At 38.0% G+C, this 23,075-nt stretch overlaps 1 protein-coding gene across 1 annotated transcript in view; it reads right to left on the bottom strand.

The window, feature by feature from the left end:
• Positions 1-13,127, bottom strand: part of hs6st3b (heparan sulfate 6-O-sulfotransferase 3b) — a 999,647-nt gene extending 986,520 nt beyond the window's left edge. The window contains exon 1 of the mRNA XM_039745405.1: positions 11,521-13,127. Coding sequence (XP_039601339.1) covers positions 11,521-12,065 — 545 coding nt within the window. The 5' untranslated portion in view covers positions 12,066-13,127. The remainder of the gene's footprint in view (positions 1-11,520) is intronic.
• Positions 13,128-23,075: the final 9,948 nt, after the last annotated feature.

Here is a 23,075-nt window from a genome sequence, read left to right as displayed (position 1 = left end):
TCACTTTATTCCCTTGACTGCTGCCACAACCTTTTTTATCACATAAAATCTTCCTAGGCTTGCTTTGCTTAGTATACTCAAGGTGATAACATTCTTGGTACAAGTGTATCAAAAAAGACTAATACATAAATAATGAATTCCTTATTCATGACTGTCAGGATTTATTCAGGCTACAAATATCTTCCTTGCTCTTTACAGAATGTATTTCTGCTTTAATTCTATTTAAGTCCTGTTTCAGACTTTTCTTGCAAACAAATATAGCTTTTCAAAGGATATTTCATGGCAAACACCCGTCAAAATAAGTGTAAATTCAAATATTTTGTATAATATGAACACAAGCAGGATACGTGTACTTCTAATAGAAACCCAGTTAAGAGGATTAAACCCAAACCTAAAACCTTGTGGATCATGAATGTAAACAGCTAGGCCACATAGTCAGCCTTCTCTCATAAGCAAACCTATGCTGGTAAGTCCATTACATAAAAAATAAACCATATCAATAAAACCAAATAACATTGTTAATCTATTTAAATAAAATCCTAATCTGTTTATCTATTTGTCCACCAATCACGCAAAAAACTGTTGAATCGATTTTCACAAAATTTTGCATGTGTGTTGCTTTTGCTCCAGCCTAAAACACTGGTTATATGACATATCAAGAAGGAGTGTTGTAATGGGGGAGCAATCCCAAAACCAGTGCTGAACCCTTAAGAAGCAAAGTTCCTTTTTTTCACTGTCCAGAAATCTTTTAAAACTCTAAAACACCTCATGGAGTGAATTTGACAGTTCTGAAATGAAGTTTTGCATTATTTTTGCAAAAACTATTATGTGAAATTAAACTGGGCAATTTCTCTCACCCCTACCTATTATTTTGTGATATTATATTTGACATAACCTGTGAGATTTTGGCCACCAAAAAATGATAGTAGTGGCATGGTGTGTGTTGGTCAAACATGCAGATAGGAATTTCATTACCCTTTGTACATGTGACAATAAATCTGAAACGAGTTGATGACACTACATATTTTATGAAACCAAAACCTTACATTGGGTGGCGCAGTGGTAGCGCTGCTGTCTCACAGTTAGGGGACCCGGGTTCACTTCCCGCGTTCTCCCTGCGTGGAGTTTGCATGTTCTCCCCGTGTCTGCGTGGGTTTCCTCCCACAATCCAAAGGCGTGCAGGTTAGGTGGATTGGCGATTCTAAATTGGCCCTAGTGTGTGTGTCCTGCGGTGGGTTGGCACCCTGCCCAGGATTTGTTCCTGTGTTGGCTGGGATTGGCTCCAGCAGACCCCAGTGTTCAGATTCAGCAAGTTGGAAAATGGATGGATGGAAAACCTTACATTTTACCAAAAAGCTAATACTATTATACTGTATACCTGCTGTGGCCGGGAGCAGGAATGACAGTTCCACAAATTAGAAAATTCAGGATACCAACCAGGTTGTCCAATTTAATGTCCAATAATATAACCAAAATAAATGCTCTTCAGCATATGTGTCCTACAAATACCAGGGCAGAAAAAATAAATCTAAACATAGCCACAAGTTAGGTCAGTTTATTAAAGAACTCTTTTCGACAGGTAGCCCTTGCTAAAAATGATGCCTTCTTCTGGGAAGCTCGGACTTTTACGAAGAGTGAGCTGGAAGGGGCGGAGTTAGTTACGCTCACTGGGTGGTTTTTAAGCACTGCCAAAGGCACCTTTCCTATGTGCATGAAAAAATGAACAAAGCAAAGACGCAACCCAACTATTTGTAAAGATTTCCCAAAATACTTAAAGAAATTAAACTGCCCTCCATCCATCCATCCATCCATCCATTTTCCAACCCGCTGAATCCAAACACAGGGTCACGGAGGTCCTGCCATGTCATTATTAATTCTTCACAGAATTTCTGACTAACTGATCTCTCTCTTTTACAGCTTTGTCTTTTCTTAAACATGCTAAGTGAGGTTTACTTCAAGGTAACCAAAGAAAAAAGGGATAAGATAATATTAGAAATAATCTGAAGCTAAAAGCACACAGAGTCTGTTTATTGGCGATTAGCTGAGTTTGTCCCCAGTTCCCTTAACTGCTTTCAATTGCCTTGGATACCCTTACAGGTAAAGCTGGAAATTCCCCACTAGTGCTGCTTCACACTCACTTATAACTCCTCACTTATCGATAAGGAGTAGATGGTGTGTCATGTATAGATTTCTCTGATTATGGATCTTCATTACAATTTTTTACTTATGTTATAACAAAATGACCTGTAAGTTTTTTTTTATTCATCCTTGATTGGCTTTACTGTTTAAAAGCACAGGTCTGAATATTGTAATCTCAGAACTTTACACAGTATCCAAACAAAACATGAATTTAAACTACACCATCTTTCTTCAGCATTTTTGCATGTGCTTCTTGAACAAATTTTAAGTTCAAATGTATTGTTACCTGTACAGAATGTAGTAAAAAAAATTTCCAAGATCATTTGGTTAGAGTCCATAATGGTTTTTTATATCCCAGCATAATCGTTAATGTGTAGGTCTAGATTTATGTGCATTTTCAGTTTTGTAATTTTTGTCTTTTTATGTAATTTCTGTTATGTTGGTTTATGGTTTAACATTTATGTACCTTTTTTTAAATATCTCTTATATTCTGTGTTTAGAACCCGAAGAGGTGGGGAAACCCTGACGTCACTGCTGCTGCGTCCTCCCATTGGCTTTGTGTGTCTGCCACAAAAAAGAAGGCCATCAGTGATGCAGTGAGTTTTATAGGAGCCCTTTATAAGTATCGACTCTGTTTTGATTTTTCTGATTTATTGAATTTATCTTGCTTTTCTCTTTGAATTTTGATATTGGATAATTAATGCTTTAATGGTTTGCTTGGGATAAGCTTTTTGGCAAATCCTTTTTTGCTCTGTTTCTTGTATTTCTTATTTGGTTAATACATCTTCATTTTTATAAGCATTCTTCATTGCCGTTTTATTGAAGTCAAAGATTTATGGTCATTCTCTCCCTTGCAGGGCATTTCGAGATTATTGTTGGGACTTGTGGTGTATTTCGAACTGTATTTGGGGCCTGTCTAGGCTGCAGCCTGCTGGCAGGAGTTGAGGGTTGTCTGAGTTGAAGTGAATCTCTTCTGGGTAGGCTAGTGAAAGTCTTGGCCTGCTTCATTGCATTTTTGAAGACTCTTATTCCTTTTTTGCCATGTTTGTGATTCTGTATCGCAACACACAATACCTCAATACCTAAAAGTGCAACATCTACAGTATAGATCTTTGGAGTTACTAATGAATTTAGGTATCATTTATGCCATTTGTGTGCAATTTCTTTCTTTATTTTGGACCTTGGTTGCATTTTCTTTTAGACTTTGCAGGGTTGCACATTAATGACATCATTATTGTGTGCTGTAGCAAGTATTGTTACTGAATATATATATATATATATATATATATATATATACATATATATATATATATATATATATATATATATATATATATATATATATATATATATATATATATATATATATATATATATATATATATATCGACAAATGCATTCACCCATACACTATAGGCAGCTTGAGCACTACACTGAACATTTCTACTGTATATGCAGTACTCTTCATCAGATTTTGTACTTTGATTCAGTTTTAGAAAATACAATTTTTTGTTTTATTTTCTGAAACAAAATACTTTTGGGTTTGGTTTTATTTATCACCAAACAATCTGGAACCCTGGAAAAATGGTAATTTTAGAATTACAGCTTTTTGTTTTTTGAACACATCTGTTTGATACTTTATCCTGTCACTCATATATAGCACCTTTAATCCATTGTTATTATTTTTAAACACCGAGTATTTTACTTTTATGTGTCCTGTAGGATTCAACTAATCTGCAAACAAAAAGGTTAAGGGAATCTAAAAACAATGTGGAGCTATCTTGCATTTTTGCCCTTCCCTGAATACATACTCTCAACATGATTTTCATCATTTTTACTTATCTGTATGGAGAGAAAGTAGCAAAAATGCTGCCTTATAGCTTCAGGGACCAGGGTTCAGTTTCCAGCTTAGTCACTTTGCATAAATTTCTTGGGGTACTATGATTTCCTCACACAACCTGAAGACATTTTATGTCTGTCATCCATGTATTCATCCATCCATCCATTGTCTAACCCGCTGAATCCGAATACAGGGTCACGGGGGTCTGCTGGAGCCAATCCCAGCCAACACAGGGCACAAGGCAGGAACCAATCCTGGGCAGGGTGCCAACCCACCGCAGGACACACACAAACACACCCACACACCAAGCACACACTAGGGCCAATTTAGAATCACCAATCCACCTAACCTGCATGTCTTTGGATTGTGGGAGGAAACCGGAGCGCCTGGAGGAAACCCACGCAGACACGGGGAGAACATGCAAACTCCATGCAGGGAGGACCCGGGAAGCGAACCCGGGTCTCCTAACTGCGAGGCAGCAGCGCTACCACTGCGCCACCGTGCCGCCCTCTCCATGTATTCATGTGTAGGTATTGTCTAGAGGATTGTGGGTTAGTTAGGATTTGAGAATGTGGCAATAAACCACAACATTTTATAAATAAATCTGAATCTGAGGGTGGCTAAATACCATACAGTACATTTTACCACAATATTTCTACAAACCTACACCCTCATCATTAGAGTCATTATACCACCAGCTTCACATTTTAACATAGAATAAATATTACTTAATTCAAGCCCTTTAGACAGCTCCTCTGAAATCAACCACATACAAAGGTTGTACTGTGTTCTTTAATAGGGGTCACATTTTCAAAGTTTTAATAAGTGAATGGCACAGTGTCTCACAGTATTATCATAGTTTATCCCTCACCATGAGCCCTGACCTGAACTAAAAGCACAACTTCAAATTTATTGTTACCAGTAAGTATTAATATATCAAATGTGGCCCTTTCTTTAGAACCAGACTTCCTAAAGAGCAGTGCAAAATATACTCACAGTTCAAATCTTCTTAAAGATGCCTAAAGACACATTCTCCTGAAAAGAGAGCACGAGAGCAGTAGCATCTACAGGAGGAAACTGGAGGCTCTTGGAAGAACGCCCTTCAGACCACAGGTCTTGTCTAAGGGGCAGTCTGCACCAGAGAGACTAAACGTAAAGTGCTCAGTTCATTTAAGACAGCCATAAAAGAAGGAAGTTCACCTAGGTGTGTCCAATGGCATTACCACGGAACTGGAAAAAGGGTCCCAACCTTGTTAATAGGTATCTAGCAAGACAAAACAAAGACTGAAAGACTGAGAGCTATATTTATAATGAACTCAACTTATAAATGAGATAAAGCAGGGCTCTGTTTTAACTTCATCTTCTTTCCTTGTCTTACAATGACTTTAAAGAAACTAAATTGATTAATTCTTTTTGGTGTGTGTGTGTGTATGAAAATACAATGTAAATGTAAGAGTTAATTTCAAGAAGCACAGTATCACATTGACAAGAACTGCTGCAATACAACACTACCACCATAGGCTCAACACATTGTCTGCATAGAGTTTCGACATTTTTCCCATGTCTCCATGGGCTTAACCTCAGAGTTCTTAGGTTTTGTCTACATCTCAAAGACATGCAGTTTAGAGTGTCTGCTGTCTCTAAAATGACCATGCAAGAGTGAGTAGGTTGATTCCTGCACTGAAATGTGAAGCTAACAGAATAGGCTGTGGCCATCACAAGTAAAATATACACTTAATTTAACACATCTGTGACTTAAGATCTTGTTTTTTGTTTTCAGAAGATTTCATTTTAATCTGTAACTGTAAATATTTTAAGAAGTATATAATTAAGTGTATTTAAGCTAACCGTAATTAAACCGTGTTTACAATGCCATATATTATACAGCCTTGTTGTAATTACTGCTTTGTGAACACAGACATTGTGCTCATGGCTACAGAGTTAGCACCCAAGAATGACTGACACAGTAGCACTGTATTTCATTTAACTTTTTAAAATCCAAATATGACTAAGTTGTGTGAAATTACATTGCAAGAACTCCTTTTAAATTATGATTCTGCACTCATAAAAGTTGGAAAGTCCATTTTCCATGGAAGACTAAATTCTAGGCATTCAAAATGAAACCTCATGCTGAAGAAAAAATACCCTTGAAATATTTCCTTCTTTAATAATTTTCACTATTTCATGGTTATTACTATAATATTTCATACATTCCACTTCTGTAAATACAGTTGAAAGAATTTACCACAAACACTGCCCTGCTGCTGTGCTAAAATAATTGCAGTACCCACCACAACCTCTTCATTCCAGAGAATGGATGCCCTACAGAAAAAAGAATATCAATGTGTCCATTTTTTGGAACATGTTTAACAGATTCCTTGAAATGTCTGTTAATAAATTAATTTGGTAGGAGGCAAATATTAATTTGCCATAACATTATTGAGCAGGTGAAAGGTAATATTATTGAACAAGATAGCAGGCATGCTAAAACAAAATGTTCCAATAGTGGTAGTGCATTGTATATTTATTGTTTCAAGCTTTTGTGCAGGTGCATGGTGATGGCAGACCAATACGCTGCTTGGATTATGCCTTATCCATTTACTGAATGTGGATGAAGTCAGTCCTCTCGTGCCTTTTGTCCAACAGGATAAGAATGGAAGGCCATTAACTCAAGAAAGAGCCGGGCCCAAAGATACAGTCAGCTAACACCTCTCCATTTCCAGTTCTGACATTAGGAATAGGCTTGTTGATGTCTGGAGCAACAACAACAACATTTATTTATATAGCACATTTTCATAAAAAAAGTAGCTCAAAGTGCTTTACTTAATAAAGAAAAATAAAAGACAAAATAAGACAACATTAGTTAACATACAAAGAGAAAAAAGAGAGAGGGCCGATGGCCAGGGAGAACAGAAAAAAAACTCCAGACGGCTGGAGAAAAAAAATAAAATCTGCAGGGGTTCCAGGCCATGAGAACACTCAGTCCCCTCTGGGAATTTCCACCTAACATAAATGAAGCAGTCCTCCTTGTATTTAGGGTTCTCACGGGCGCCCTTGATGATGATGGTGATGCAGACTTCTGGCTTTTAATCCATCACTGTTGGAACATCACGGTGCTTTGAGTAGATGGTACTTAAACTGTTTTCTTGTGAACCAATTTGGCTTTTTTGTGTCTTTGTGACCTAGAATTACTGATGATCATCATGCCTATTGGAGAATTGCCAATGAGAGCCATCTTCCTTCCCTCTTGGAGAATCACTGCCTGCAGTCGCTCCATGTTATTTGAGGGATTGGTCCCCTTGGTGAATCACCAACATAAGTCGTAGTGGAGCAGTTGTGTTTGCATAAACCCATTGCAGGAACATTTCACAAACTGAGGGTGATTTATACTTCTGCATTGAGCCTATCTGTAACAATGGTGTAGCCTGATGTGCACCTCCTCAAAAATGTGACTAATGAACCCTTAAACAGACCCCTATGACTCTGATTGGCCAGTTTGGTATCTATGCATTTCTGGAAACACAGAGCAGATCAAAAGAAGACTTAGTGAAGAAATAAGAAAATATACACATTTATTTGATACCTCATCACAATAGTACAAATAAAATCAGATGGCGGCCAGTCTGTGGCACGAAAGTATCAGCTAACATCGGTTTGGGAGTTGGTGAATATATGAAAAGTGAAAAAATGTTTGCCTACAGAAGAAAATATGTACCAAGAGGAGAGATGATCCTTGAGGGCAAAAACTACCTGCATTTTAATGGATCATTTTGTGTTTCTTGCATGCTACAAACTTTACCAACTAACCTGGTATTTGTGGCAAGTAAGAATAAACTGCTTTTGATGGAGTATACACGCATAGCTACAATGTAGGCTCATCAGCCTTTAGTCTGTACAATTAACCAAATACTATACTGTATACAGTAACTAAGCAAGGAAACTTTGGTGTCTTATTTTGTTATTAATGAAAAGGAAATAATGTGCAATTCATGTACAGTTAGCATGTTTTTGTAGGTTTTTTTTGATACTGTAGTTGAGGATTCATTAGTTCTATAGCTCATTTGCTGAAATCACTTCAGATGCACAGTCAAACCCACAGGTTAACTTGCAGAGTGTAAGCATCAAAGGTCACAGTCCATTAACGGCAGCATGCATTGCTCACTGAAGGTTTACAGCATTCAATGAAACACAAAAGAAATGAGTGTGCATTTCCTGATGTGATTCTAACACATATTGCATATACCCAATGGTATTGTATGAACAACTCAAAAAATAAACACTGAAATAGATGAAATTGCTTTTCCTGATATAATAGTAAAATTGAATAGGTACTTTAACTGAAACAACAAAAAGAACACAGGCAATATACAGTAGTGTACTCAGTATATGGGTCATCATAGATTTAGACAGTTGGTATGAATTAGTTTGCTAACCACCTCCATTACCACCTGGAGTAACCCAGATTTTCTATTTTTCAAATAGATGCATTAGTGTCTTGTAAGTGTTACCATATACCATAATGCTGTGTGCTTGCTTTCTGTTTTTAGAAAACTACTGTATTTGTGTGCTATTAATGTCTGCTTTTGATTAACAGTTTATTTCATTAAACACGGAGATGTAACACCCAAATGATTGTAAAGAGGTTTGTATTTGAGACTGCACATCTGGACAAACCTGGACAAGAAACAATACTTTGTTAAATATTAAGACATTAAGCAGTATAATCATCCAATATAAAATGGATAATGTAAAATGTAATAAAACAAAAAAAAAAGTCCATATTTTCTACTTTTTCAAATAGATGTGCTGGTGTCTTCAAGTGTTACCATAATCCATGACGCTGTGCGTTTGCATTCTGTTTTTAGGAAACTACCATATTTGCCTGGTGTGCTATTAATGTCTGCTTTTGATTAACAGTATACTTCATTAAACATGGAGATGTAGATTGTAAAAAGGTACATATTTGGGACTGCACATTTGGACAAACCTGGGCAAGAAACAATACTTTGTGAAATATTGAGACATTATGCAGTATAATAACCCACTAGAAAATGAAGAATGGAAAATTTAACAAAATGAAATGCCACCTTTTAAGAAGTTATGTCATTGTTCTCCTGTTGTCAGTAATAACCTAACAGTTTGAAAAGACTTTCACAGGGCAACACCCTTCCACACCAGAATCCATGCCTGTTGTCTATAAATCACTGCAGCTCATCCACTTTATCTTAATACATCAGTCGGTCACAAAATCTGAGAACAATTAGTATCAAGTAGTTTTCTAAAATATGTTTTGTTTTTTACTGTTTCTCTATATGGTGAAGTGCTTACAGGAAAAGGTCTCCTAAAATAAAGCTGTTCATTGGTTCTTAACAATAAGCTTTAATAAAAGGCACCCAAGAATTAAAATGAGAAAATAATTACTGCAATCCCGTTAAGTCAGGCAAAAACTCAGTGAAGGTAAAAATGTGTCCTGGAGGAATGTCACTGAGGATACCTTATAATAGAAAAGGAACAGAAGGAGTCTCATTGTAGCACAGTACTCGGAGAGATCATTTATAGTACTGTAGTTAACTGTAACTTGATGTGTGCCTTTAAGCACTTACAATAAAACAGAAACTGAAAAGAGTCACAGTACCAACTTTTAGGAGAAAGTCTGGCATGAGGCAGCATTCTGAAACATTGACAGGAATGGCAAAAGTGCACTTCATGGAGTCAGGCATTAATGCAATGACAAGTGATGGGCAAGACAGAGCTCTTGGCTGCACTTAATTTCTGAGAGCTGTCCTTTAAACGTTGTAATACAAAAGGCTTTGTGTATATTCAGAGGCTTTATTATATATATTGGTTAGCTGGAATTGATTTCTAAATTACATGCCACATCCTCTAATGTGTTTTTATGGCCAGTAAATGGAGCTTGTTTGAAACGAGTAGCAGTAATAATTAACGTTTTCAAAGAATGCTCTCCAGGCTCTGAACACAGATGTGTTTATTGTCAAAAACTGATCACCACCCAAACACATGAAGGACAACCTTCTACCTATCTGTCTACCAATGCAAATCACATTTCAAATACAAACTCCCATCTATGACACAAGATAAAAAATAAACTTTTCCTTATTGCTGCTGAGCAGCTGCACTTTTAAACATCCTGTCACTCTAAGGTTCTTTTCTGGGTTGTGTGGTTCATCTCGTAGAGTCATTGCTTGACAAACACCATTTCATGTTGGGAAGGAATTCTTTGTATGTGAAGTTGGTACTTTGAAAAGCTTTGTAATATATAGGAAAAAAAGAAATATTTAATGTGGTAGGCTACCTAGCAGGACACTAACAGATTAAGAAATCTGGGACTTACCTTCCGTAAAATTATGACCCATTGCTATTTCACAGATCTGGTACTATCTTTTCATGAGCATTTACTGTATGGAGCCTGCTACGGATCTAGATAAACAAAGATTCTTTCTGTAACCTTCATGTGGACGGAAACAAAAATGGTTTCCCTAAGGCATTGCTCTGAAGAAGCACTCTAACACCTTTATTTTTAAGACTGCGGTGTATTATAGCATGGAAAGAAAGTTATTACTGTTACAAAGACTGACTCATATATAGGCACTACTACATTACATATGACTTAATTAACCCTTAAAAAGTAAAAACTAAGCAATCTATAAGAAATGTTTTGAATGCTGAACAAGTAATAAAACTGACGTTCTGTTCGGATTAAGCTCATCACAGGGGCTGATCTGGTCATTCACTCCCTTCCCCTATCATACTTGTATCTGTCATCTCTTGAACTGTTAAAGTTTTAATTTTATTTTTTAAACATAAACGAGAATTTAACTTCAATGGTCCAATGTGGAAAAGGAGCGCTTGAACTCATTTAACCAACATAATTTCCACATTTTCCATGCATCCTTCCAATATGCATGTCTTGTTACGTGTTTCAGCTGCAGCGAAAATCAAAAGCATTTGCTTACTATTAAAAAAAACCAGAGTGTAAAATGTTAATTTCCAGCCTAGGCTTGACCAAATATGATCTGCATACAATTTAAAGGGTTAACGTACCAACTCAGTTTTGACCATTTCAACATATAAATAAGCAGCGCACAAACCGCAGAGCTGCTCCTTGGTCTTCGTCTTACATTATTATTAAAAATAGCATCAACAGTCATTCACTTCTTCCAGCATGCATGCAAACGGACTGACCTCGTAAACTATCTACACATCTGTACTATACTGGTCGGTCTTTCTTTCTTTCTTTCTTTCTTTCTTTCTTTCTTTCTTTCTTCTACCAGGCGCAAATACCTTCAAATGCGGCATTACGCGCGTGAAAAGTCATAAGGTGTGCCAGACAGGGCACGGAATCAAAATTCAATTTTCTTAAATCAATACCACAGCAAGACTACACTTCAACGCAAAGTTTCAGTGCGATATCGCCTCCCCGCTTGATAATTATTGATATACAAACACCCACTCAACCCCCGAAACCACTCTTTTTTTTTTCTCACGCGTCGGTCGCCGCTTCAGGACCCCCGACAGCTCACCTCCGACCCTTCTGCGCCTCCTTTTTGTCCATGATGACGGGGACGCAGTTCGTGAGCTCAGTCCAGTCGGCGTGCAGCCCGCAGCTCCAGCCCGTGGAGAATCGAGAGAAGAGCCAGGATTCTTTCTTACCGGGTCGGTGACAAGTGCATTTCTTCTGGCCGGGCTTACAATCGCAGGGCTGCTCCAAGCGGATATTCCTCACTAGATGTCTACCGAATGTAGTTCCACCCGTCTTTTGGATGTGCAGAAACACGATCACATCGTCCCCCTTGATGTTAAAATCTACAAAGCGCATCAAGTCCTTTTGTGAAAAGTTAAATTTGGGCATCATTTTAGGAGGGCTGTCATCTTCTATGTCCTGGTCTTTGTATAAATCGACGATCGGTGGGACAGTTGAGGACGGAGGGGTAATTCCTCTCACCTTTTCCCCAGTCCTTAAGTGACACGAGTTGTTGCCAGTTTGGCAAATATACTGATAGCCTATCATCGTGAAGAGCACAGCCAAAATCGGAACCAAAATTAATTTATTGGATTTATCATCCATTATCCTGGAAAGGATATTTCACGAATAGTCATTAGGAAGGAGAGCAATCCAAAATCTGTGCAAACAGCTTCTCTAATTGCAAAGCCGCGGTCCTCTTTTCAAAAAGGATGAGCGAATGCTTTCTGTATTACCGCCTCCCCGAAGCACCATTTAGTGATAACAGGCGTGCTGTCAAAACTTCAAACAATAAATATCCGATCTAACACTCTAGTTTTAAGCCAGCGGGCTAAAGCGCAATCACGCCCACACTCTCTGGATAGCACATGCTGCAGGATAATCCGATGTACGGTCAAACGACTGTATTCATAAATGTGTACTTTAAAACAACGTGAGAAGATAATTGCAAGTTTCTCTTTTCCATCGAAACACCCCTCTCAGAAGCACTACATATTTACTGAAGTCCCGTATCTTCCGGATTTGCGATGTCAAGCGAGTATCCGTCTGTGAGCTGCTATTTTCATATTTCCCAGTCGCGGCAGGTTGAAGCCTTGCGCTTGCAGGACTGCATTAGGACTCTACATTGGGATCGGCGAAGGGCTCGATGGCGCTTTAAAATGTGTATACTTCAAACTGTGCACGCAAACATTGTACATCCCTTCCATACGTAGTGGTTTCCTTTTACGCAGAAACACAGGCTGCACGATTCAGGCGCACACCCTTGTCCGATGTGACGGCTAGATTACAGACTTCATGCTTCTGCAGCAACGCGCTGAACTCAGACAAGCCGCACTTTAAATAAGCAGCTAGCGCCCGTGCCGACGGCTTTAACTGTGAGCAATTGAAAGCCTGGCTCTGGTAGCCACATGCAATTAACCAATAGCTAATCTCTTGCTAAAATGAGACACCCAATGCCGCAATAAAACATTTTCAGTGGCCAATTGGAAAAAAACAGAAAATGGCAAGTCTTATGCATTCCGCCAATAAGATACATACTAACCCTGTCCAATGCGAAAAGGCAAATACAGACAACCTGGGAGCAGAAACTAAATCATAATTACGATCCTGTCGCGACTTCTGCATTCACTCTCTGGGAGATGTGGGCTTCGACTGCCTAGCAAGGATTTCAGCTAATCGTCTCCTCACATCTGAGCGCTTACAGCCGAACTGTAAGCTATTAGTGGGCAGGAAAGCGGGACTCGCTGCTCTGTTTTTCCACATGTCCTCATTGCAACCGGTTTTTAAGCCATCCGGCGCGAGGGGGTTAAGTCAACGAAAAATTAAAACAACTTCGCTTGTCAAGTTTTCTTGCTTTTTTAACATTAAAATACGTTGCATGCGTAGAGGAAAATATCTTAGAGTAGCACGTGTTTAATATAATGTGTGAAAAGCTTGTAAAAAATGTGAAATTAACCATACGAGGGTACCGTTTATAAAGCGAGACGGCAATAAAATACTAGCCTTACCACATTGAGCAAGGTTCTAATTTAATTAACAGCTTAAGTGTGTGCAGTCATTTTTATTAGTAGTTTCCTTTGCTCATATTCCTCCCGTTTCTTGTTCTGACTGTGTATTGTACTAATTACATAGATAAAATAGATTATTAGTAAAAAATATATATTCCAGCCACTCTTTTTAAAGTTATTGTACTAGAAATAAGTACATAACATTAAAAAGCGTTTACAAATCTAGCTATTCATTCTACTTCGATTACCTGGTAATAGTAAAATGATCAAGTATTATATTTTTAGGCTTTCAATTGTATTTGAAACTAATTTTATGAGCCTCATAAGAAAAACGGGACTTTTAAAAAGGCAAAGGCAGAGGTGAGTGAAGTAATGTCTTTTTATCGTTGGTATTGCATTTCAGCACCAAGGACAGAAGCCAGACTGAAACGCAAAGGTACTTTATTTTTTATCATTATTATTTTTATTGTTATTATTATTATTTCATTATTCAACAAAGACACCACCGTGCTTTCACGATATAAATACATTGACCTACGTTTATTTGTAAATTTTAATTGATTGTATGTAAATAAGTAATACTGCACCCTGGGGGTGAGATGTCCCATTGGAATACCCTGTGTAGCATGGGCTGGTTTATTGGATAGACTGACCACATTTTGGGTTTATATGTTCGTAGAGTGTTCAGAGTACAGTCTCATCTAAAACTCTCCAAAATGTTTCCAGGGCATGATCCAACCTGCGAACGCTACAACCAAGTCCCAGCCTCACTGGGTCACATGTTCTGGGCCTGCACCAAATTAACATTATTCTGGACAAAAAATTTTAATTACCTTTCAGACAGCTTTGGTTTCACAATCCCTCCTAACCCATTAACAGCTGTGTTTGGGGTTCTTCCAGATGGATTTAAAGTGGAGAAAGACAAACAAATCGTGATTGCATTCACTACACTTTTGGCACGCTGACTTATTCTGCTAAACTGGAAGAACCCAAACTCTCATCTTTTAAGTCAGTATAACCTATGTGTTATACTATTTGAAACTGGAAAAAACCAAATGCTCAATTAGAGGATCTGTACAGACTTTTTTCAAAACATGGCAGGATCTAATCAGTAATATTTTAAAATGAGCTCTTAAAGCACAGAGGAAGCAATTATTTCCTTATTTCTCTGTCTTATGCATCCATCTCTTTAAATTTATTAATTTAGGTGTGTTTACAAGCCTTACATTTCACGCCGTTTGCCTTGCTCTCTCTCTCAGGGGTGGGGGTCGATTTGTTTTTAACTCAATTTTACTTTTTGTAAAAAATTGATTGATTTGTCTGGATTGCAATAAAATTAATAAAACTTAAAAAAAAAAAAAGAAATTCTCACTTGCATGCACTATTTCAACATCTAACAAGTCACTACTCTCCACTTTCATGATTAGTAAGTAGTGATCAGGAACTCTGCTGAATTCACTTAGCCTCGTCTTTGGTGAAAATGTAGAACTGTTTGGGAATTGAAGTCAATGGAGAATGAGAAACTAAACTAGATTTAGAGGAATTACTATGGTGCCATAGTCTTTTATGTGTAGTTGAGAGCTATAAATGTGTCTGGCAATGCTGGACCACTTATTGTGGCCAAAGATGTGTCCTGAGCTTTGAGACAACAGAGCTAACCCCAATGCCACCTTGTCTCCTCGAGATAAAGTTATGCTTCTAGTCCACAATACTCCAAGTCCTTTATCTATTTCTGTATCTCCCGAAATCCTATCACTAAAACTAAGTGATTTCCACAGAGCCTGTGATGCAAGGGATCAGTGATACATATTAAGGGTGCTGTCCCAGTGACTACATGATTTGTGCTACATAACGAAGAACGCATACTCCAGCAGTGAAGATACAACATACAATAAATATATGCAGAACAACATAGTATTTGCATAATATTCTTATTAAGGCCACTTAATGTTTCCCTCAAATGAAAATACTCCAAAAACATTTTTTAAACACATGCTGGAGGCAAATAGCTGGAGTACTGAACTGCCTGATGTTTACACCATCAGTTATTCACACAGTACAGTATTTGTGAAGCAAATCAGGCAGGTAGCACAGATTGGGTAGTGACATCCCCACTCAACATGGCTGCTACACTCTGTGATGTTGTGCTGGCCTTGCCAAGCATCACGGAATACTGGTAGAAAAAAGTTTATCTGAGCATACTTTCCCACTGCAGGAACTTTTTTTCAGGAACCAGGAACTCTTTAGAAACTATGGATCTTTTGTAGCATTCCCACTACAGGACCTCTGGCCATTTGTAGTTCCTAGTAGGTAGTTCCTGATACTTTTTAGTTTATACTCCAGGGCACTTTTTGTTCAACACACAACTAATGTGGGATAGGCGTGGATGATAAATTGTGCTGGTGTCATCTTACACATCTGTTATTTTCTGTGAAAATGGAGCACCACACCTCATACCACCTCACTTTTCATTGCTGCCTCCCTGGTGTGCTGCACCATGCAATGCATTGAACTTGCGATCACTTCAAACCTATAAAATGTGCAGGTCCCTTGTACACTCTCGAATGTGCCTCACTTTGCACCACATCACATATTTGGTATAAAGGTTACAGTTCCTTTTGTGCAGTCGGAACACAAGACACCAAAGTGGCCCAGGGCCTATATTGCACAATAATTCAATGATATCTGCAGTTGGAAAACACCTCACATCAGCCGCATTCAAATTTTCAGGGAATAAGTTGGCAAACCAAGTCAATTCAGTAAGAAACAACAGTTCTATATTATTCAGTACTATATGTTATGCTCTAGTGAAAAGATGTAGTGTAGTGCAATGAGACTTACCTCAAGTTAATGAGAAAGTAATCTTAACTTTAACTTCTTGCCTCAAGTGTGTGATTCTCCATTAAGATGAGGGAATTCTGCTGGATCTATTTTCTCAATGCCTTTGAGGATTTTGAAGACCTTGCTTAGGTCCTCACATAGTCTCTTCAGCTGAAGACCAAACAGGTTTAATTCCCTGAGTCTGTTAGATTACCACATGTCCTTATGTCCTGGGAAGTAACTGGTCCCTATCTTCTGCACAGATTCAATTGCCACAGTAACTTTTTTTTGTGGTGTGGTCCCCAGAATTGCACACAATACTCCAAATGGAGAATCATTACTGCATTATATAGCCTTAGCATAAAATACCCTGAGTTATATTTAAGTAATATGACCATGCTTCTTCTACCATATTTATTTTTTCAAATGCATAATAGATGTATTTCATAAAACTGCAGCAGCTGATATCCAGTTTTTGTCATTGCTTCATTAATTCACCTATAGTTTGGCACACCTTTTAGTATTATGACATACAAGTTTAGTTCTTCTTTCAGCTGTTTGCTATGTAATGTAAACATAGAAGGACACTAAAGCTATTCTTTTGTTTGTCTCCTGGTAAGCTCAATTAAAGAGATAATAAGTGCCAGTTATTTAATGGCTAAAGTTTTTGAGCAGTCTTACATAATGAACATCTGACTAACTTTAACCCTTACCATCACACTGCAGCTTTCAGTGCACAGTTTTTAGAAACACATCATGCTTCAAACAAAACAAAAGTTATATAAATAAGCATCTATCAAGTTGGAGGGTATCTGGGCCGGGTTCTTGGACTTAACCAGATCTCAGTCACAGCCATATTGTTTGTTGTTTGTTATTTTACCTTCCAGTAAAACTCCAATTTCAAGGAGGTTAAATTTCCATGAAGTCACAAAGAACCTCAGTGTAGGTATCAGTAGGTCTCTGTCACCTCAGTTAAGATCATTGCTCATAATTTTATCATAAGAAAGAGACTGGTGATAACTGACTCCCTCAAAGAGCATCAAGGAAGACACCACAGAGCTCACATTTGCCATAACACACCTAAATAACCCTTACATATTCTATGGACGGATGCAGTAAAAAAGGAGGTGAACAGGCTGACTTGTTATCCATTGTGTCTTACATACAATTAACAAAATATTTCACAGTAAGAACCTCAGACCATGATGGTAGTTGTGATGTCATGGTTTCAGATATTTTGCTATATTAGGATGTGGATGTCTTACATAACTGAATTACCAGTAATTACATTCTGTATCAGATGAATCTTCATTAGAATGTTAAATCATTTCCCCATGAGCTGAAGTTAAAGTGAAACTGGAACCTGCTACAAGACAAGGATCAGAAAAGCAGTAATAAGTCAACAGCAGAATGACTGAATTTTGACTAAGTTGGAGTTTTTAAATGGTCTAGTTAAAGTGCAGAACAAATGTCCACTGAGACGTTGTGGGAGACATAAAACAAGAAGTTCACCTTTCAAAATACATAATCTATTCTGCAGAGACCACTGGGCTTAATTGCACCATAGTGTTTCAAAAGACCAACTATTGGAGTTGATTCTGCTTATGTTGATGCACCTAGTTATTTAGCACAAAGTGTCAAATATATTTTTACAAGGCACAAAGGGTGTTACATACTTTTTATTATTATATAAATATCACACTTCAGTGTAATTTACTCCCATTGGGTCTATTTACCTAATATTGGGATTTGGTTACACATCTGGCATCGTAAAGCAAGAAATAATTCAATCAATTAGTGGCAAATGCATAGTCATGGCATTTTTATTCTGTACTTGTAAAATCTATTGTATGATGGTCAGAATGTAAAGTAGAGTGAAAATCTTTTTAGAATTAGTAAAGTGAATATAAACCACTTTAAAAGTAGAATTTTAGCATATGAAATGAGGTGAAATCAATTAATCTTTATGCAATGTACAGATACTGTAGATCACAGTATCAGAATGATGAAGCTTTAATGAAAACTTTGCAAAATTACCTTTAAAATATGTATGATAGCAAACTTTATTTGCTAGAGTGATGGTAAGGACGTGCAGTGGTTAGTGATGATGTTTAACAGAGCCAGGTCCCAGCATTTGAACCTTGTACCAAATTGATCTCTATGTGGAGTTTGCACATTCTCCTTGTGTTTGCATGAGTTTTACCCTGAGTTACTCCAGTTTCTTTCCTCATCTCCAAAGATGTATGATAGATTAGGCGGACATTTCTAATTGTCAAAGTATAGCTGTGTGAGAGTGGGCCCTGAAAGGTACTGGTGCATTGTTCAGGGCAGTTTCCTGCCTTGAGTCCATTTCCGCCAGGACAGGTTGTGGCCTCCATTTTACTGAACTGGATTTAGTGGGATTAAAGATATTCAATTTATTTTTATATAATTCAAGGATGACTGACTCAATCTCACCCTCAGTCATCAACAAAAACATTATTTCCTGTTTAGTTAAAAGGCTGAAATTTGGCAGAGTTTAACTAAATGTAAATGTACATCAAAAGTAGTAGGCATCCACTAAGAAAGGACATTTTGATATATCAATATTTAGAAGTCATTCACTCCCCAGAAAAAAACAGAAAAACTAAATACCTCAAAATCTCAAAACTGCTTTGACGGATTTGACGGAAATTTGGTGATGTTATAGAAAAAAGAAAATTATCTGATGCATGTTTTTTTTTTACTTGTCAATCCTTTTTTTATTTGTAGCTAATATAACTACTCTGCACTGTGCTGAGATGGGGCTTTATGCAAATACAGTATGCAAGAGAAGCAATCAAAAGGCCACTCAAACAGCAGCACTACCAGCTGGAGGGACAACTGGAGAAGGAGTAATGTCCTGAACCGGAAAAAAGAGACATGATGCAGAAGTGAAATACAGTTGGGTCAGGAAGCAGCTTATTGAGCCCAGCCCCTGATCCTTTTCTCAACCATTGCGAGATTAATAGTTATAAGCATGTGATCTTTTTGTCAGTCATATCTGGAACTCCAGGGGAATCACCCTCTCCCCCCACCCTTTAATATCATAAACAGCACAGGCAAAACATGCATGTTAATCAAATAGGCAACTAAGACCCTCATACCTGCAAATCCTAGAAATGCCCCTACCAAAATGAAACAACAAAAACACACAGTACTCCATACCTTATTGGCTCTTCTTATTCCCCGTGATGCAGTATAAATTACATACAAATTTTAGCCTAGGGCCCTTTGTTTGAGCAGAATAATATACATGTACGTCGAAGGAGGGTAGATGAATTTCTCCTTTGGTGTAAAATACATGCAATATTTCAGGGGACTAGGTTGTCCCCTTTGAGGCCAAACCATGATGTGTTGCTACACTCAGGTTCACAAAGCAGAAAAAGGGAAGTTCTAGTATGGTGCACTGACCATCTTCAAGCCTTATGTACTGTACAACACAAGCCTGGTGTAATGGCATTCCTTGGTCAATTTAAATGCTTACATGGATCAGTAAAGAGATCCCCTAAAGCCTAGGGCAGAAAATTAAGAAATGGAAATGGATATTCTACATAGTTCATTATATTATTGATTTTCACCTGTTCTTTTTTGTACATTTTTTGCAACATTCAAATTATTGTATGGCCACATAAATGTGCAGCCAGTAAACGTCAATGCTGTATGCAATAGGTTAAAGTAAGCTATATATTGCTTTTGACTAAACCTTCCAAAACTTTGTAGCATTACAAGATCAGATATCAAAATATTTCATTTAAATATGATTGGTTACCATTTTTACAGGGAATGCTACAAGATGAAATTATATTTGTACTCAAAAATTTCCAAAATTCCTTCTAATTACCTGTTTCAATTCAAAACAATACAGTTTCTGAATGTCACAAGCTGTCTACTTGTCCTGCTAGTAGTTTGGGATGGACATGTTAATGCAAAATACTATCCACAAGGTTCATAGCTGAAACGAATGGCGGAACATCGAAAAAATACCAAGACAACCTGCAGGCAAGTCCAAACCTTCTGAAATATTTTTTTTTCTTATTGTAAATGTACTGACAATTATTTAGTGCTGCTAACTTTAAAGCTTACAGAGTAACTTGCTGCTCTCTGTCCATTTACACTGTACTGCCTTGGCTTCCCGGTGAGGCTACCACATGACACTCCCCCACCACTTAGACTCTCGATATCCTGCAATCGAGAGAGAAAGTCAGCCCATTCATTTTGTTTCCCTGGGACATACTTCACTCTAAATTTGTAGGGTTGCAGGGACAAGGAACAACATGAGTCAAATGTTGGAGTCACACATCTATGCCAGCAAAAAATGTCACAAGCTACTAAAGCAGATGGCCTGCTACTAGTTTGGGCCCCACTGGTAAATATGGAATACTATGCGCCAGGACTGTAGCTGAAACAAATGGTGTAATTTCAAAAAATACCAACACAACCTGCAGGTAAGTCCACACCTTCTTAAATATTTTTTTCTCACTGTAAACACACTGACAATTATTTAGTGCTGCTCACTTTGAGGCTCACAGAGAGTCCTGCTGCCCTCTGTCCATTACACTGTACTACCTTGGCCTCCCAGTGAGGCTACCACATCATACTGAACAATTGTGTTTTACAATGACCATCAAGTAAAGCCAAAGTCAGTGAATTGGAAAAGCAGGAATTGATCTAAAGCTGGAATGTCTTAATGATGGACAACTGGTTTTTTGTAAATATATATACAGTATATATATATATATATATATATATATATATATATATATATATATATATATATTGTGAACTTGGCCCGGACACAGACAGGCGGACATGTTGTTTAAAACCACCACACGTTTATTAAACACAATATTTACAATAATAATAATGGTCACAAAGACCCAGTCCAATGGTCACACAGACCTTAATCACGTGCACAAACCCCAAATCCAAAGTCCTGGCCACAAATGCCTTTCTTCGGGCCGCCTCCACTCTCATCTGCCTCATCCTTCTTCCACCCGACTCTAGCCTCGAATGAATGGAGACGGCCCTTTTATAGAGGAACCGGATGAGCCCCAGGTGTTCCCGGCAATCTTCTTCTGGCCACGCCCCAGTGTGGCGGAAGTGCCGGCTGTCCTCCCGGCTGCTCTCCGGGCGCCGTCATAAATCTTCCCCCCAGCACTTCCTGGTGTGGCGGAAGTGCTGGGGTAACAGGTCCCCAAGGCACTGGGGTGCCTCCTGGCGGTGACCACGGGCCCCTACAGGGAAAGGCTTCCATGCCCTTGACCCGTGGCCCCCAAAGCAACCCGGAAGGCAAACCCCACGTGATCCAGGCAGGGCTCTGACCCTCTTCCTGTCCCTCCTGGCGTCCCGGCCGGGTCATGGCCCCTGGCATCCCTGACAATATATATATATATATATAGTATACTGTACTATATACTATATATTTGTATATCCTTCTATATAAAAGCGGTCGGGATTGTCCTTCTGTCCCGTGAGTGCTACGCAGGCGCGGAGTTTCACACACGCCCTGTCCATTTTGCAATGCACGATGGGATTTGTAGTTTCGTTTTTCCAGGTAAAAGATGATTTTCTACTCTAGACTGTGCGATATCTTCTTCTTCTTTCTTACTATATAAAAGCGGTCGGGATTGTCCTTCTTTCCCCATGAGTGGAAAGCTTACTATTTGCAGCTTGTGGTACGAAGCCACATGATGTGAGCAGAGTTCTGGTGCTCCCATCGTTCCCTTGCTTTTGTGTGCAATGCGCTGGAAAAATAGACAAAATTATGTCTCTGGAAATAATTAATGTTGATGGAGTACAAATGCCTCACCGCGTAGTAAATATCAGGGAGGTTCAAAAGGGCGACCTCAATATAGAAAAAAAGTTTAAATTTCATCAAAAAAATAACAGAAACTACGAGTATTAAAGTAATACCGCTCAAATGCAATATAACCAAATTAATGAGTTTGTATAAAATGTCAAATTGATCTACATATTGAATTGCCTTAAGAAGTGGTCAACTTAAAAGGCGGGTCAGCCTAGTATAGTATACAAAAGGTGCTTAGTTACATAGTACATCTGATACAACAACACTATAACTGAGGCCCACTATCTTAGGAACAAGGGAAGATAAAACAACACAGAGAACCCAGAACAACAAAGTAAAAATAAAAGATGCTCTTGATTATTGTTTCATAACTAAAGATTGCCAGTGAGCAGGAAGTACAACCAACCATTGGCCTCTAACATGTTCCCCTACCAGGCCCCCCTTTAGATGAATATCTATTACTATTCAAGCAGAGCTCAGGATTTCAAAAACATGTGGGGACAGAGATGTCATTTATAATTTTTTTATATATACAGTATTGCTTATGAACAGAACTGTAAATGAATGTGCCTTGCACATGTGATACTTTGTGTGAGCATCTGCTTTGGGAGAATAGAAATATTCAACATATTCACACATTATGCTAAAAATACATAACCTGTAATGCAACAACTGCAGCATCATATTAACACCCACTTATCATATACAGGTTATTGTCCATTTTTAACATACAGTAATTCAATCAGCTATGAAGCAATTAATTAAATATCAATAAGTTTACATCAATAAGAACTGTCAGTAAGTTAATTGGAGTAATCAGTGTACATGTTTTTATTTTGCAAAACTTATACTTATTTTGGTTTTCTTTTATTTAAAGATGTCCCCATGGTACAATTATTGCTTGTTGCTTTTATCCATGAATGCTGCAATTTTGTGCACTATTTTTCAATAAGGTGCCGC

This window comes from Polypterus senegalus, chromosome 2 (assembly GCF_016835505.1).
Source record: "Polypterus senegalus isolate Bchr_013 chromosome 2, ASM1683550v1, whole genome shotgun sequence".
Lineage (NCBI taxonomy): Eukaryota > Metazoa > Chordata > Cladistia > Polypteriformes > Polypteridae > Polypterus > Polypterus senegalus.
This window is presented reverse-complemented; position numbering and strand designations above follow the sequence as displayed.